Genomic DNA, 16265 nt, shown 5'->3' on the forward strand with positions numbered 1-16265 from the left:
GTTTCTTCTTGAATTATTTGGTACCTTAGTTTTCAGTTTCTCATTTTAGAGTTCATAACGTTCACCAGAAGATAATCTAAGTATCTAATCTACCCTGGATTCTCTTGCTATATAGAGAGAGAGCTTATCAAATGTAGAGTGTCTGTGAGTTAGGGCTTCAAGAAACCTAAGCCAAGTCAAATCACAAGATGAGATGGGAATCCAGAAAGACCAAGTCACCACTCTGTGACAGCAAAGCCAACTTAGGAATATAAGTAGAAGAAGACTCTATATGAAGTTGTCCTTTTGCTTAAGTGAGTGAGGCCTGGAAGCCCCAAATGGACTTTTTTTTTTTTTTTTTTTTAAGCTTTGGCTTACTGTTACATATACCAGTGGATTGTGTGAGGAGGGTGTAAGTTCTGGCACCTCTCACACTCCCCCTGGACCTTAGCCTTGAGATCTCAGTGAGCTTGACTTTATATCCTTCCAGTTCACTGGGGAGAAGGGAGACAAAGTAGTGCTCATTTCAGCAACTGCTCGTTGCTTTGACTGATTGGGGCATTGGCTTAGACATCAGTCTACCACATTTTGTATGTAACCTACACTTCTCTGAGCTTCCTACTTTACCGCTTGCTCACTGCCTGACCAAAGAAAGATGGCTGTCTCCCATCTTTCCTAGTATCTAACTTTTTTCTATCTCTTTTTAAAGATTCCAGATGATGGTCACCCCTCCTTGCCCCAGTGGCTCCCGGAAGGGTAAGTGATTCCCTACAAGGTTTCCATGGATTTTATAGTCTCTCATGTGACTTCCAGCTTTTCCCCGGGAAGCAGTAGAGAAAACTCCATAAGTTGGATCCTTGAGAAAGAAGAGCCTCTGCTATACAGATTGATTGGTTCTCTGGGGAGAGGAGAGAACTCTGCATTCTGATTCCTCAGAGACAGAAGAGAGAGCTTTATGGAGTGGTTCCCCTGGAGCAGGGAAGGGAGCTTTGGGGCTTTCCTAGCCTTACCTCTAGAATTCTGATTTATTGCATCTTAGTAATGATATACCCTTTAGGTAGAAGAAAGAGGAAGCTAGAAAAATATCTGCATTTGACACAATTCTTTTTTATTCCATTGTTGATAGTATAGTTGATTAGATTACTCTCTGGGTTCTGTCCTGACTTCAACTGTTGTGAGTCACCTACTTATTCCATTCCACTCGAGTCAAGACATAAGTAGCATCCTTTATGAGCTGAGTGTGTTCTGTCTGTGCTTCTTGTTTGGGAGTCTCAGACCCATGTGACTGCAGCAGAGAGTCATTTTAAGTTGCTCAACTGCTGCCTGTAACTGACTGTTCTTAAGAGAGGAAAGAGTTTAAGTGCCTCCCCCACCTCCCCCTGGCACATAAACTGCCCATTATTTCTCAGGACCTTCCTTCTCTCCTTGTCCCATAAAGGCCTTCTGACGTGAGAGTTCCCAGTGGATGCCTCCTGTCCTTTATGACAAGGGAAGAAATAAGTTCAGATCATAAAGTTATCTACTGTATGTTTACATGCTCCTTTCCCTTGTGATTTGTCTTTTTTAAATCAAGGGTTGGTCATTTGAATGAACTATCCTTTTTTCTGTTGTCTGAAGCTCATTTATGTTGCAAAAACCTTAAGTGGTACATACTCTAGTTTTTAGAATTAGCCACAAACTTGTGGTACCAGTTGCTTTTTCTACAGCCCTTCTTCAGATCTTTAGCTTTTTTCTTCTAATGGTTGTAAAATACATACATGACAATGGAACATATCTAAGCTATTTTTATTTTTAAATTTTTATGCTATTTTTAAATGGGTCTATGCAGTGATTTTCTAAATGCCTCCCTGTTGTTGTCTTTCCTTTTCTTCAGCTTGTTCCTTCAAAGCCGTCACAGGTTTAGAACTTCTCTTGGTCTGGTATTCTCACTGAAGGCAAAGTTCATTTCCTGTGTTTAGGAAGCTAGTTTATTAGAAATCAACATATCATGTTGCCTGTTGCAACTCTTGGCCTTGATCTAATTTGTGGCTCCATTTTTTGCCTATATAGCTAACTGGCAGTACTTACTCTTCTGCAACATCTCTTTTCAGACCAGTTATGGTGTACCACCCAACTCCCTAACCACCTTCCCCTTCTCCTTGTTTTCATTAAGGCCAAGTACATGAGTTCTTTTCATTGAGGCTCAGAATGACAGCTTCCAAAAGGTCAGAGAAATTTTGTAGTTATTCCTTTTATAGAATCGGCATCAAGACCCAAAGAGAGGAAGTAATTTTGGCAGAGGACATGTAGTGAATTAGTAGAAGAGTTGGTGATAAAATCCAGGTTATCTCATTGTGAGAATGGTGTTCTAGGACATTCTCTTTATTGTTATTGCATATAGTTATGGAAGAAATGGCAAAGAACAACAAAATTAATAAGCATAGAAAAGGTATAAAAGTTTTAGAAATCTCCAGTTGCTCCAGCTGTAATCTTTTTTTCCTGGTCCCTGCGATGTATCCATAGGGCTAGGCCAGACTTTCAGAGTTCTTCTGTTGTTTCCTTCCCGAATGGTCTTTTTTCCCCTCTAAGTGGCCTTTTGAAAGTCTTCTATCCCATCTTCCCTGCCTCCACTTGGTTATGCAGGCTCCTCTTTCCTTTGAGACCCTTTTTCTTCAGGAGGATCGGATGGACAGAACTGGTGACTCTTTTACTCAGGATGGAGAAGGCCATCTCCTACATGTCATTAGCAGTCTTGCTTACTTAGGCAGCTGCTCTTCTGTAGAGCCATTCCTATGGGCTTCTAGCATAGACTAGGAGACACTTATCTTTGGGGAGCAGTTCTCTGGCCTGAGCATGGGGAGGGGCCCTCTTAACTACCAATTTCCCCCTTGCATTATGGAGTTACAAGGGCCTTCCACATAAACACAGGTGCCTTGAAGTGTTGTTATGAGATAAAAGAGCTCTTGATTTTTGGTTAAAACTATAGAAGGAGACTCAGAAGGGCACTCTGAGAGCAGATTCCATTGCTCATCATTCCATGGCTTTATTTCTCTCACTTTGTGTCTTCCTTACCCCTCTCAGAAACACATGGTGGAAATCAGTTCATCTTCCTCTGGGGAGAGGGTGAGCAAGAAGAATAGAACACTGCACCTGCCAGTAATAAGGCAGGACTGGAGGTCCTGACATATTTTCTTCTCTCCTCAGACCAGCTGGAGGGCTTTATGGCATTGACAGCATGCCAGATCTACGCAGAAAGAAGCCACTGCCGCTTGTCAGTGATCTGGTGAGTGATTTTTTGCAGTCTTGCTGTATTATTAGCACTGGTAGTGGTCCATTTAGTGACAGATACTGGTCTGAAGATGTAACATCTAAAATTTACTGAGACTTGGTGATGAGACCTTAGTTGGACCTGTTCTACCTTACTCCCTCATTAGAGCCCCAGGTTCTTCATTAGCTAAAGCTCCTACCTGGAACTATAGCTTGGGCCCTTAAAGCTGGGCTCCAGAGTAGTTTTCTAGGTATCTTGTTCCTCTAGGTGTCTCTATAACTTTCTTTGATGATCTGGAATGGAAACTACCTCTAGCCCTGACCTAGATCATTGAGTTTAGTGTATAATGAGCATGACTGATGCTATTCCGTAGAGGTCAAGTGGCAGTCTCCTCCTAAGATAGATTTTCTGGAGTATTTCTATGTCTCTAGTACTTAACTCAGTGTCTGGCACTGAGAGGTAATGACTTAAAAAAAAAATTATGGAATTGAATTGAAACAAGTTTAGGAGTTAAAGCTGATTTCAGGACCTCCAGAATGACTGGAAGGTCCCAACTTGGGTCATGTCTCCTGTGGCAGGATCAACTCAAGGAATTTTCCATAGCCTAGTGGGTAGTGAGGGTAGAGTGGAGCCCAGACTTTCCCAGAGTCCTAGAGCTCTAAAGCTAGAAGTTCAGTAAGACTTAAACCTTTTTCTTATTAGTATTTTCTGCTCCTGTTTTCTTCCCCCCGACCATTCAGTGTATTTTGTTTTTTCTGTCCATACCATTTCCCATTTCTCCTCCATTCCCTGCTCTCTTTCCCCCCACCAGTTTCTCTGTCTTTAGTTGGCTGAAAGGAATTATCCTCTGCCATTTTCTCTTGTTTTTTTTCCCCTTTCCTTCCTTTCTTTCCTACTGCTTGTGTAAGTCTCCTTTCTCTTTTTCCTCTTTCTAATGTACATCTCCTCTTACTATCAAGATGCGATTGGATGAGGATAAGTTCTGAGGTCCTCTCTTCTTTATTACTTTCTCTCATTATCTTCCATCTCTTTTTTCTTCTCCTACTTTTTCTCCACCTCTACCCACCCCCTCTCTCTTGTACACCAGCTTCTCTTTGCTTAACTAGTTGGATAGCAGTGTCTTAGTCATTTCCTGCTCCCGTCCTCCATGTTTTAACCTTGCCTATATTTCACTTTCTGGCATAACTCTTCCTTAGAGCAGAAGCTCTAGGCCCTGGACAGGTGGCTGGGTTGAACATAATTTTTAGTGGTTGGAGGCAGAGGGGGTTGGGATGTTGTTCCCTACGTTGATTAGACTACAGGGAAGAGCCTCTCAGTTGCATCTGCAAGTGTTTTCATGCTCTTGGGGGAGGCTTTAACATCATGTTGTTCCTTTCTCTGCTGTCCTCTGCACAGGCTATGGTGAGTGTCTCCAGAGCCCTTTTCCATCCTCCGTAAGAATCCACATCTCAAACCACCTGGGCCCCTCCCAACTCTTTCTCCTGCTTAGGCTGATACTATACCTTCTGTCTGCCCAATGTCCACTGCCTTAGGGAAACCATGTGCCTCTGCAGGGGCTGTCCCTAAAGCCTGGGCTTGGCAGATACATTAGGTTCCTTTACATGACAGCTTTGCTAGCAGAGCAGTCCCAGCTCTCAGACTTAATTCCCTGCCTTGAATGACTGAGGTTACATTGCGTATTTCACTTGCCAGGTGTCCCAAGTGTCCTGCTTATTTGGGCTGCTGGTCTCTATAACCACTTGGGATTGTGTGGGTATGGGGTGGTACCCAGGGATAAAGGATAGCATGGCATCATTCTCAGTGATGGTTCTTAAATATGACTCTGACAGTGTTTATTCTGTTCTTAATGACCTATTTCCTATTGTAATTCTAAACTTGTCATTTTCCTTTGCCTTCCTATAAAGGAGGGGTAGGAAACCTACCAATAAGGAAGGAAAGAGAAACTCTTTGGATGATAGGCACCCTGAGAGAAGTGCCATTCTGACATTGTTAGAACAGTCCTGAGGGTCTTTTGTTTTAGATCTTAACTTGGGACTCTTGTTACCTGGAACCCATGGGCAGTCCCTGTGAATGACAGTAAAATTAGAGAGAAGGTAGTAAGTCAAGTAGTCAAGTCACTTTGGTCACTGAAACTCCCTTCCTAGGACTTTGCCAGCCCTTGGCAGTAGCCAAGGCTGACAGCAGGTCTTCTCTCTCAGTCATTGGTCCAGTCCCGGAAGGCAGGGATTTCTTCTGCAATGGCTACACGCACCTCTCTCAAGGATGAAGAGCTGGTAAGTCACCCATGGGCTTTCATGAGTCCACTAGCCTAAAAAACTGGTTATCATCTTTATAGCCATACTAACTGAGAATTCAAGAGTGCTGGGTACACATTGTTAATGGAACGGATAAAAAGCTCTGGGTCTAAGTTTTCCACACTGGAAGAGGCAAGGGGCCAGAACAGAGGTAAGACCAAGTCTCACATTGGAGTATGTGACTAATGAACTCAGGGTTTTATGGTGGGGGTAGTACCCTCTGTTTCCTTAGAAAGCTTGAATGCTGGGAAAAGGTTCAGATGTAGCATTCAAGTCAGATCTCTCTTTGATGACCAGGAGCACATGACATTGGGGATCTTCTTCCTTCCAGTCTTGGCTATGGGCTGGGCCAGGCTAGAGTATCTCCTTTATTGCCAGAGGAGAGACCAGGGTCTTGATTACCCTGCAAGGATCTCAGTTCTATTATCTCTCAGCAGAGACCTAAAGTTGTTGGTGGGTGACGGGGTATGTGTCTTTCAGAAATCCCATGTGTATAAGAAAACCCTGCAGGCCTTAATCTACCCCATCTCGTGCACCACACCCCACAACTTTGAGGTCTGGACGGCCACTACCCCGACCTACTGCTATGAGTGTGAAGGTCTGCTCTGGGGCATTGCCCGCCAGGGCATGCGCTGCAGCGAGTGTGGAGTCAAGTGCCATGAGAAGTGCCAGGACCTGCTCAACGCCGACTGCCTGCAGCGTGAGTGCCCCTGTGGTGAGAGGTGTAGAGCAGGGGGAGCAGGGCCTCTCTAAAATAGTCTTGCAACAAAGAACTAGGATGGCTAGACTGTCATTCCTCTGGTTTACCTCATTGTGAAGCTCTTTCTTTTTCGGAGAAAGTAAGATCCTGAGTCAAGGAGCATTGCCTTTCCAAATAACAGGTCTTATAGCACTCTCTTAAGCACCTTTAGGAAAAAATTTTTTAAGCTTTCTGTGGCCCTCTGGGAGAACTAGATCTCTTCTAGGATTCAGATGATCCCAGAATCTGCTTGAGTAGGGTACACGCTGCAGTGGCCATATTGCCCAAATGACTAGAGCATGTTTAATTGGGGGCCAAAACTAATGAGAAAGAGAGTTCTGTGAGGTTCCACGCTTCGCAGAAGAATGTCTTGAAGTATAGACCCTAGGACCCAGGAAAGGCAGCATTTTTTCCTTGCTTATAGATGCAGCTTTTAAACAATGGTGCCAGGAACAGAAGCATCAAATGGATTAGGCAGAGGTCTCAGAGAAGAGTGTGCCAGACTCCCAAGACCCTGACTAAATATGTGATTTGTGCTGCCATCATGGAGTAGAGCAAATAGGAGCAGGAAAAGCAACAAGTTTCTGTCAAAAGAGTTGGTAGCCCTCCAAGTTCTTGCTCCTTGCTCTGCTCCTGCAGGGCTTGTACCGCTGTGGCTAGACCTCAGGAGGAGCAAGGGTTAGGGATGTAGGAAAGTATTTTCTTGCCCCTTCAGGTCTTCCAGGTGTTATTCAGAGCCAAGCCATAGGAATGAAAGCTTCAAGGATTGTGGGAGGAGAGAGGAAGTTTACCTTTAGACTCATAAGCACTTCATTATCCCAAGGAAAGATATGTGATGTAAATGGGGCCCAGAGAGAGGCCTCAAAGAATTGTTCCCTTAAAATGTCTTTCTGTGAAGAGCCTAGATTGGTGCCAGTGGCATGGCTACAGCAGACATGTAGAGACAGGTAGAACAAAGTGGTGGAAGAGATGGGGGTCTGAAAAGACTGAATATGAACGCTGGTGATGACTTTGCCCAAACCCTTCATAAGGGGGTGACAAGCACAGGTGCCAGCAGACTCTTGCTTTAATTGCTGAGTCCTAGCAGCCAGGCAGACTGCATTGGCAGCTTGCTGGACACCTGAAACGCTGCTCTGTAGCAAGGGTGTCTACCTTTTTCTCAAGGGCCTTCTAGAGGTCCCAGTCCAAGGAAGCAGCAGTGCATGGGATATGCTAGCTAAATGGCAAGACTGGGATGCAGCCCAGGTCATTTTTCATTTATCGGAAAATATCTTTTGCCTAAGTCTTCTGTGAAGTGCAGAGTGGAAGGAAATGCCCTACTGTGGGCCTCCCGCCACAGAAGATCCACTTGCCATCTTTCCAGCGTTAGGATGCAGATGTTGCCCTTAATTTTTGGTCCAGGTTTTATAGAAAAGGCCTAAGCCTTTGGAGAATAGAAGTAAGAGAAGTAAGAGCCAGTCTGCAGGGCCAGTAAAAGAAGGAAGGGCCCCTTTCTGACAAGCCCATTTGGTGAAATATATCAGAGGAGTCTGTTCTGCCATAATCCTTAGGGCAGCAGGGAAAACCTGCTAGCCTCTTAGATGAGCTATCTGGGGTCACAGCTGGGAAAGATGGCCCTCACCATCTCTGCCAGGATAATGTGCTGGTAACAATAAAAGTGACCATTTATTTGAGTTTCTACTAGATGCCAGGCTTTATATATGCTAACATAATGCTTCTTACAATCCTGAGAGTTCAGTGCAATTTTCTTAGAGGAAACTGGTTTACCCAGCTAGGAGTGGTGGAGTGAGGATTTGAACCCAACTCTGTCTCATACCAAAGGCCATACTTTTCTTACCATACTACATTATTTTCTGAGATTAAAGGCATTAGAGTCCTGAGGCAGAATGCGGTGTGTGCTGTGGTGAACTCTGGGATCTGTATCATGGCTTGGAAGTTGGATGAAATTGGTGGAGTTGTCATGTGCATCCACCCACCTCCCTGATAACTGAGATACCCATTGGTGGTATTTTGGCCTTAAACTTGAACAGTACCTCTCAGCCACCACGTGGGGTAGAAGAAAGTCAAGGCCAACTTCAAGTTAAGCTACACTTTTTTGTTTCTTTCTTTTTTTGATAAAAATTCAATATATATCTAAATGGAATAGTATAATAGACCCCAATAATAATTATCAAGTTTTTGCTGCTTCAATTCCACTAGCCAGGTATTAAACTTCAGCAAGTCCCATATTGATTAACTTTTCCCAGAGCCGTCCCAGTCTTAAGCTTCTTCCACTTCTCAGTGACCTCTCTCAGGCCCCATTACTCAGCTTGACCCTTGGTCTGGTGGTTGCCCTATTGGTTACCTTGCTTTCTGTCTCTGGCCATCCTTTAGGGGCTGCAGAAAAGAGTTCTAAACATGGAGCTGAGGACCGGACCCAGAACATAATCATGGCCATGAAGGACCGCATGAAGATCCGAGAGCGGAATAAGCCAGAGATCTTTGAGGTTATCCGAGATGTCTTTACTGTGGGCAAAGTTGCCCATGTGCAACAGATGAAAACAGTGAAGCAGAGTGTACTGGATGGCACCTCCAAATGGTCGGCCAAAATTACCATCACTGGTGAGTAGGCCAAAGTTTAAGAGTATGGCCTAGGTTGTGGGGAGGAACCTGGGGAAGAAGCATCCTGAGTTTGAGGGAGCAGGGGGCTAGAGAGAAAGAAGATAGAATTGAGGGAAGAGGGAGGGCCTTCCTTCTCTCTTAGACCTGGTGCTGTCAGGTATTGGGAGAGCAAGGCCAGCACCTACAAGTGATATGAATGATAATGAAGGATTTGGTAATAATCTGATGTTATATACTTGGTTAACAGTCTCATATTACAAGAGCTAGGGGTGGGGGAAACAAGATAGGTAGGAGATCAGGGAATAGTTAAACTAGCTGGGTGAATGTGGCTGAAGCATGTATATATCAATATAGGGGTAAGTGGTCAGTTAGGCCTCTGGTGAGGAGGTGGGATTCTTGGGCCAACGTTTGAGAGAAAGACTGGTGGCCCAGGACTAAGCATGGATGTGGAGGACTGAGATTAACGTTCCCTTGCAAGGAGCAGATAGAGACTTCTCTAAGATGGAAAACATATGAGTGGTGCTGTGGAGGACTTCTGGCTTTTGGAGCATACTTTAAAGCCTCCTCCTCTGTAACTGGGTTGCAGTGGTGTGTGCCCAGGGCCTACAAGCCAAGGACAAGACCGGATCCAGTGACCCTTACGTGACTGTACAAGTGGGCAAAACCAAGAAGCGTACCAAGACTATTTTTGGGAACCTGAATCCTGTTTGGGAAGAGAAGTTCCATTTGTAAGTCACAGAGGGCTTTGTCTTACCTGGGACTGCATGTACGTTAGAAGCAGCATTAAATCCTATCATTCTTGGCTTGGACCCTAAGAGGGATGGGGCAGAGGCACTGGAGAAAACCGATTTCTCACAGGCTTCAATTGGGCAGCAGCCATTTATTTCCTGGGTTTCTTTTCATGGACTATTGTATCAGGGTTACTTTACCCAGGGCCTGTCTTAACTAGGGCTATTAAAGGAGCCCCTGGGCACTCCATACTGCTTTTTCTAGTGTTAGAAGGATTTTCCTACTGCTTAGTGACAAAACCAGGGACTGACCACCTTACTGTGTACCTCTCAGCCTTGCCATCCTGCCTAGGAAGGATTAGATTCTTCTGGAGAGTTGGGAAGGAATGTCCGTGCCCTACAACTGGGTAATTCTGGCTTGAAGATAGATATCTGGGGTTTGGAGAAGTTTCCATTTCCCTTAAAAGGCTCTGCCTTTTCTCCTGCCTCAGCTCTTACCCCTACTCCTTTTCCCATGGTCTCACTTTCTTACAGACTATTTCATAAGACAGTAAGGGATGGTTGTTGAAAAATGGCAAGCTCTAGTCTAGGACATGGAGTAATGTTTGGAGAATCTAGATGCTTTGTCACACCCCTAAGGCCTAGTACCAGGACTTAGAGTCTGAATTAGCTAAGCAGGCTGGTTATGTAGAGACCTTCTTCTATTGGCTCCCTGGACAACTCATGTGGAAAGGGATTGGGGCCTAGTACAATTGGCCTCCAGTCCAGAGGCAGTAGTTACTAGGGGGAGCACCTGTATCTTTGAGAATCTGAGTGGTTCCTGCTTGAATTCTTTTTATGATTGATTCTAAATGAATTGGCTCTGTAGTCAATTTTGCCTGCTTTTATCCATTTAGCAAATATATTCTTAAACCCCTATTCTGTATAAGACACTGTAGATGATATTGTTTGTCTAAAATGTATAAGACATGGGGCACCTGGGTGGGTCAGTTCGTTAAGCATCTGCCTTCAGCTCAGGTCACGATTCCAGTGTCCTGGGATTGAGCCCCATGTCTGGCTCCCTCCTTAGCAGGGAATCTGCTTCTCCCTCTCCCCCTACCCCTCCTCCTGCTTGTTCTCTCTCTCTCTCTCTAATAAATAAATAAAATCTTAAAAAAAAAAATGTGTAAGACAATCCCTGCCTTCAAGAAGCTGCTTGTTGATTTGTCTATTTTTCAGTAGACCAGCAGTTATACTATAGTATTTTAATGGAATGTGCAAAGATATTATAAGAACACAGAGGAAAAAAGCAGCAAATTCTATCAAGTACAATTCTTGTATGAGGCAATAGGACCCAGTAAGCACCTTTGAGGGAAGGAGAGCATGGAGTACCTAGCCAAATTCCCTTTTCCAAAGCAAACATCATAGAGAAAAATGACAATTCAACTGGGTTTTAAAGAATGATTGAACTTCACCAAGCACATGCTTAGATAAATGGGGAAGCTGGATGGAAAGCTAAGCAGATATGACCAGATGGACATATCATGAACATTAACACCTTTACTGACTCTGGGAAGGGAACTAGCAGTTGCTTCCTAGGGCTCTGTAGCATTTGTCCACCTGTTGGTATTGTCAGTACAGCTAGTTGCACAGGAAATCAGAATTGTCCCTAATTACTCTCCCCTCCCCCCACCCGCCTTCTTTGTGTCAAGGAAATAAGGACGAATAATGGTATGTAGAGCCACCCAGGCTGACTAGGATAGTTTGACTCACTTGGAACTTTAGTACCACTGTTCCCTGACTCCTCTTCCTCAGCAGGGCCTCAAGTACAGTTGATGGAGCTTTGGGAGGGAATTGGAAGTATTAGGAATGGGTGCCGCTTGATTGGTCCCTAACAGAGCTTGCCTATTTCTCTCACAGTGAGTGCCACAACTCTTCTGACCGCATTAAGGTACGTGTATGGGATGAGGATGATGACATCAAGTCGAGAGTAAAGCAGCGGCTAAAGCGAGAGTCTGATGATTTCCTTGGCCAAACCATTATTGAGGTTCGGACACTGAGTGGCGAGATGGATGTCTGGTACAACTTGGGTAAGGAAACAGAACCAGAGAAACTTCCTGAGAAGGGACAGCATGAATGGAAAATCTGGGGAAAATCCTATCTACTAAAACCATCACTCAGTCCCTAAAACATTCCTCTATACAGAATGTGCCTTACCTGCAGAGAACCGATCATGAGTAGAGATGGGGGACAGAGGTATGGAAGTGGCTGGAACTCACTCTGGCTAGACATTCTTCAGATTTCAGAAGTCCCTTTAATCTTCATGTTCACCTCTTATGGCTTTAGCTCCCTATTCTCTTAATGGCATAAGAGAATTTCTACAGGGAATATTTGGGGTATTTGTAGATGATGTGGTTGCTGGAGTAAGTTCCCCTATTAAGTGAACCCTTGGGTCAGTGCCTATTTTTCCTTGGGTTAAGCCAGGATAGGGGCTGTCTGTGTTATCTGTAGTTGCATTAGTATCAATCTCTGGTCTTCTTTTCTTCCTAGAGAAGAGGACAGATAAATCAGCTGTCTCAGGGGCTATCCGACTACAAATCAGTGTGGAGATCAAGGGGGAGGAGAAGGTAGCACCGTATCATGTGCAGTATACGTGTCTCCATGAGGTGAGCCAGCCCTTGGTAGATGGTGTGTCAGAAAGCTATGCTGGGAAGGGCCCTTGACAGTGAATGGGATTACTGGATGGCTGAAGATCTGGGGCCTTTTTTTATTCCCTGTGCTACCCTGGAAAGCCCAAATAATAGTCTCAGCCTTAGTTCTCTTTCACTAAAGTAAGAGCAGCCTACTGGGGCCACACAAGGAACTAGCAATGACTTGAAAGACAGAATTTCTTTGGAACCTTATTCACATTCTTCTGGACTTTACCACCAGTTTTTGATTTTGTTTTTAATATATATTTAACTCTTTCCTTTGCTCTGTCTCCTGCAGAACCTTTTCCATTACCTCACAGACATTCAGGGTAGTGGAGGAGTCCTGATCCCTGAGGCTCGAGGGGACGATGCGTGGAAGGTGTACTTTGATGAGACTGCCCAAGAAATTGTGGATGAATTTGCCATGCGCTATGGCATCGAGTCCATATATCAGGCCATGACGTGAGGCTCCCCTGGGGCTTTGGGAAGTGGCTGCTAACTCTTGGGGAGGCTAATGAAGGCACACTGAGTGGGTGAACAGGTCCTTAGTGGGGTACTATGCGGTGATTTGTTGCTTTCCTCCCTGAGCTGAGGTGAAGTGGGTCTGTGCCCCAAGGCAAAGAAAATATATGTATAAAGGGAGTATGTTTATCAGGAATTCAGGGAGAATGTATATATCTTTCTCCCCCAGAGTTCAGAGATAGGAAGGGCAAAGGGTGTAAAAGGGTATGCCAGGACAAACTTGCCCAAACATCACAGGCCTGAGGAGATAGCGCATGTGTGCTTATGTATATGTGTGTGATAGACAAGCTTTCATAGATTGGGTTGGATGTCAGAGAGGTCACTAAACTATAGGGAAAGCGTCTGTGTCTGGAGTTGACCAGGACTCCTGTGCCGGAAATTTTTGCCTACTATGAGAGAACATATTTGTATATGGATGAGACTGCCACTAGAGCTGTGCTCAGGAAGCAGCCCCAGGTGAACAGAGGGTAACTTTTGCCCTGGATGTGCTTCATTTATTCTACAAACTTTTATCGAGTTCCTTTTATGTGCCACACATTGTGCTAGGTGCTGAGAACACAAAGATGAATAAGATGGGGCCTCTGTGCTTGGGGAACTAAGTCTAGTAGGAAAGAGAGACCAGTAAACAAACAATTGCAATATAATATGATAAGTGCTATGGTAGAAGTAATAACATGGTATTATGAGAGCATCAAAATTTTAGGGAAGGCATGTGGGAAACCATTAAAGAGTTGACACTTGAACTGAGTCTTGAAATACAGGAAAGGTGGAGGAGCATTTCTGGTAGGGCATGTGCTGGGATGCTGAGATGCAGCCGACCATAGAATATTCAAGAAATTAAGAGAAGTTCATTATAGATGGAGAGAAGAAATATGATGAGGAATGAGCTTTGAGAATGGCCTTGTTATCATTCTAACTCTGTTCATTTTCCCTGTTTGATCTCATCCAAATCTGTGACCTTAACCACTACTTCTGGGCTAGGGACTCCAATTTCTTTTTCCAGATCATACCTTTTCCTGAATTTCAGATCCATTGTCGGCTGCTTCCTCAGTATGGCTAAATTCCACATCAATATCATCTCCACCAAATATGTGATATCTTCCTATATTTCGTATTTTAGTAAATGGAACGATTTTCTAGGCAGGTGTCCACACAAATTTAGGAGTCGACCTTAACTTTTCTTTCTTAATTATTACTGCCCCTTTAACTCCCAACATCCAAACTCTAAAACCTGGATTCTATCTCCTAAAAATGTTTTTAACCTATCACTATTGCTATAGCACAATAATAATGATAATAACAACAACAACTCCCTTGTGCATTTCCTTATGTCCCAGGCACTTGTCTAAGCACTTTATGAATTTTAGTTTATTTAATTCTCATATTAACCCTGTGAGGGGGTATCATTATCTTTCCCATTTAACAGGTAAGAAAACAAGCATAGAGAAGCTTAAGTAATTATCCAAAGTCATTGAGTAAATGGTGCAGCTGAGATTCAAACCCAATCTTGCTCTAGAATCATCTTCTTAACTATTTCTCTGTTCCAAAGAATGATTGCAGTAACTCTTCAGCTGCTCTTTCTGTCCTCATCTCCTCTCTCTCCAAGTCCTCTTTTCCAATTTATCATCAAAGGGAGCTTTGTGAAAGACTGATCTGATCACACTGCACCTTTGTGTTAAAATTTACCATGGAATTGAGGATAAACTTTTCTGTTAACTATTCCATGGTTACTTCTCTTCTCTTGTTTCTTGATATTCCTCTAACAAATACCTGAACAGTGGCCATAACTGAGGTTTCCGAAATGAATCAGTCTCTCATGAATATATTTGTCTTTTGCAATGCAATTTCCCTTTGCCTGCACACTTCTCCATTTGATTAATTCCTACTAATCCTTTAAGACTTGGTTCAACCAACTTTTCTTTGAGAAACTTTATTCTAATCCGTTCCAGCCCCCAACCATTCTGATTGAGGTGATCTTCTTGTATATTTCTACAGTCATTTTGCCTAGCATGCCTTGGCTTTTTGACCTTCTAACACTTGCTTCTCTGGCAGGCTATCACATCTTTGGATTCTAGCACCTAGCACAGGGCCTGGCACATGATAGGCATTCATTGAATTTATATTTGAATGAATAATTATGAAGATCCTTGTATGCCAAGGTTACTGGAAGCTTCATACACACCAGTGAGTTCTTTTAATTACTTGGTTTTTGCTACAAGCCCTGAAGAGTCTTTGAGGCCGAGGATGCTATTTTTCAGGCACTTTGCGTGTTTGTCATCCAAGTACATGTGTCCTGGTGTGCCAGCAGTGATGAGCACCTTACTGGCCAACATCAATGCCTACTATGCCCACACAACTGCCTCCACCAATGTCTCTGCATCTGATCGCTTTGCAGCTTCCAACTTTGGGGTGAGTGTGATGAAAAAACATACTTACTCATTTTTATCAGTTAATAAAGTTTGATTTTTCCCAGTGGGTACTATAGAGTTGTTTGATATGCCTAAATTTCAGAGAGCTGCCACTTAGATAAATGAACTTGTTTCCTTATGGGTGTGTAGACTATGCTAATAGACTCTTCCTTATTTCATTATGGATAGGTGGACTTACTAATGGACTTTCCTCAGACATGGATAAATGAGAGAAAGTGGAATAGCACCACTATGGTTTCAGCGGTGCCACTGGGCTCAGGCAGAGCCTCTCTAGGCCAAGAACTTGGTTGAGTCACCATGTTCCTTAGTCCTGCAAGTCCACAAGTAGACCTTTCTTAACATTATTTTGTTTCTCTCTGAATCATACCGCTCAAGTTCATATGAGACTGATATCTAAGTGAAGATACCAATATTTCCTGAGCCTATCCCTTTTCTAGTGTTTGGACTGTTTACCCTATCCAGGATATGCCCTTTCCTGGTTTTAAGCTACTTGAGAAGTTGAATCGTTATTCAGAATGTCATCTGACATAAGCTCAGTGTAAACCGAATGAAATATCTTTGACCAACCACAAAGATTACCTCTTTAGGAATAACGTTACTGATACTCCCAAATCTACGGGGTCTCTGAGCCCTGTTTTTTAGAAGTAACCACCTTTTCTTATTTTGATCGTCTTTCTGTAGATGAAGTAACATCATTGATTAAGCCACTCAAATATATGTTCCATTATCTCATCCCATTATATATATTTACGTAAGACCTAATGATCTATCATGTAATCAGTATATGAATTCTAGGAATGCGTATTATACCAACAGCCTATACGCATGTGATTCCACATTTAATTATACCTTTTCTATAAAAATCAACTATTAAAATAGTGTGGTGAGCACTGGGTGTTGTGTAAGACTGATAAATCACAGACCTATACCCCTGAAACAAATAATACATTATATGTTAATTAAAAATAATTTAAAAAATTAAAATAGTGTATGTTATTTATGTTAACATTTAAAAAGTATAAACTAAGGAAAATATTGTGGGACGTGATTTAAAGAG

The 16265-nt window shown here is 43.3% G+C and overlaps 1 protein-coding gene across 6 annotated transcripts in view; it reads left to right on the plus strand.

Annotated features, from left to right (window-relative positions):
* UNC13B (unc-13 homolog B) overlaps nt 1-16265 on the plus strand; it is a 220767-nt gene that overhangs the window by 184796 nt on the left and 19706 nt on the right. For all 6 annotated transcript variants that reach the window (XM_019809869.2, XM_002929194.4, XM_034664078.1 and 3 more), the window contains 10 exons: nt 689-735; nt 3163-3241; nt 5425-5499; nt 6001-6220; nt 8633-8860; nt 9447-9588; nt 11488-11657; nt 12118-12233; nt 12556-12719; nt 15038-15188. In XM_019809869.2, coding sequence (XP_019665428.1) covers nt 689-735; nt 3163-3241; nt 5425-5499; nt 6001-6220; nt 8633-8860; nt 9447-9588; nt 11488-11657; nt 12118-12233; nt 12556-12719; nt 15038-15188 — 1392 coding nt within the window. The remainder of the gene's footprint in view (nt 1-688; nt 736-3162; nt 3242-5424; nt 5500-6000; nt 6221-8632; nt 8861-9446; nt 9589-11487; nt 11658-12117; nt 12234-12555; nt 12720-15037; nt 15189-16265) is intronic.

The sequence above is a fragment of the Ailuropoda melanoleuca genome, chromosome 7 (assembly GCF_002007445.2).
Source record: "Ailuropoda melanoleuca isolate Jingjing chromosome 7, ASM200744v2, whole genome shotgun sequence".
NCBI lineage: Eukaryota > Metazoa > Chordata > Mammalia > Carnivora > Ursidae > Ailuropoda > Ailuropoda melanoleuca.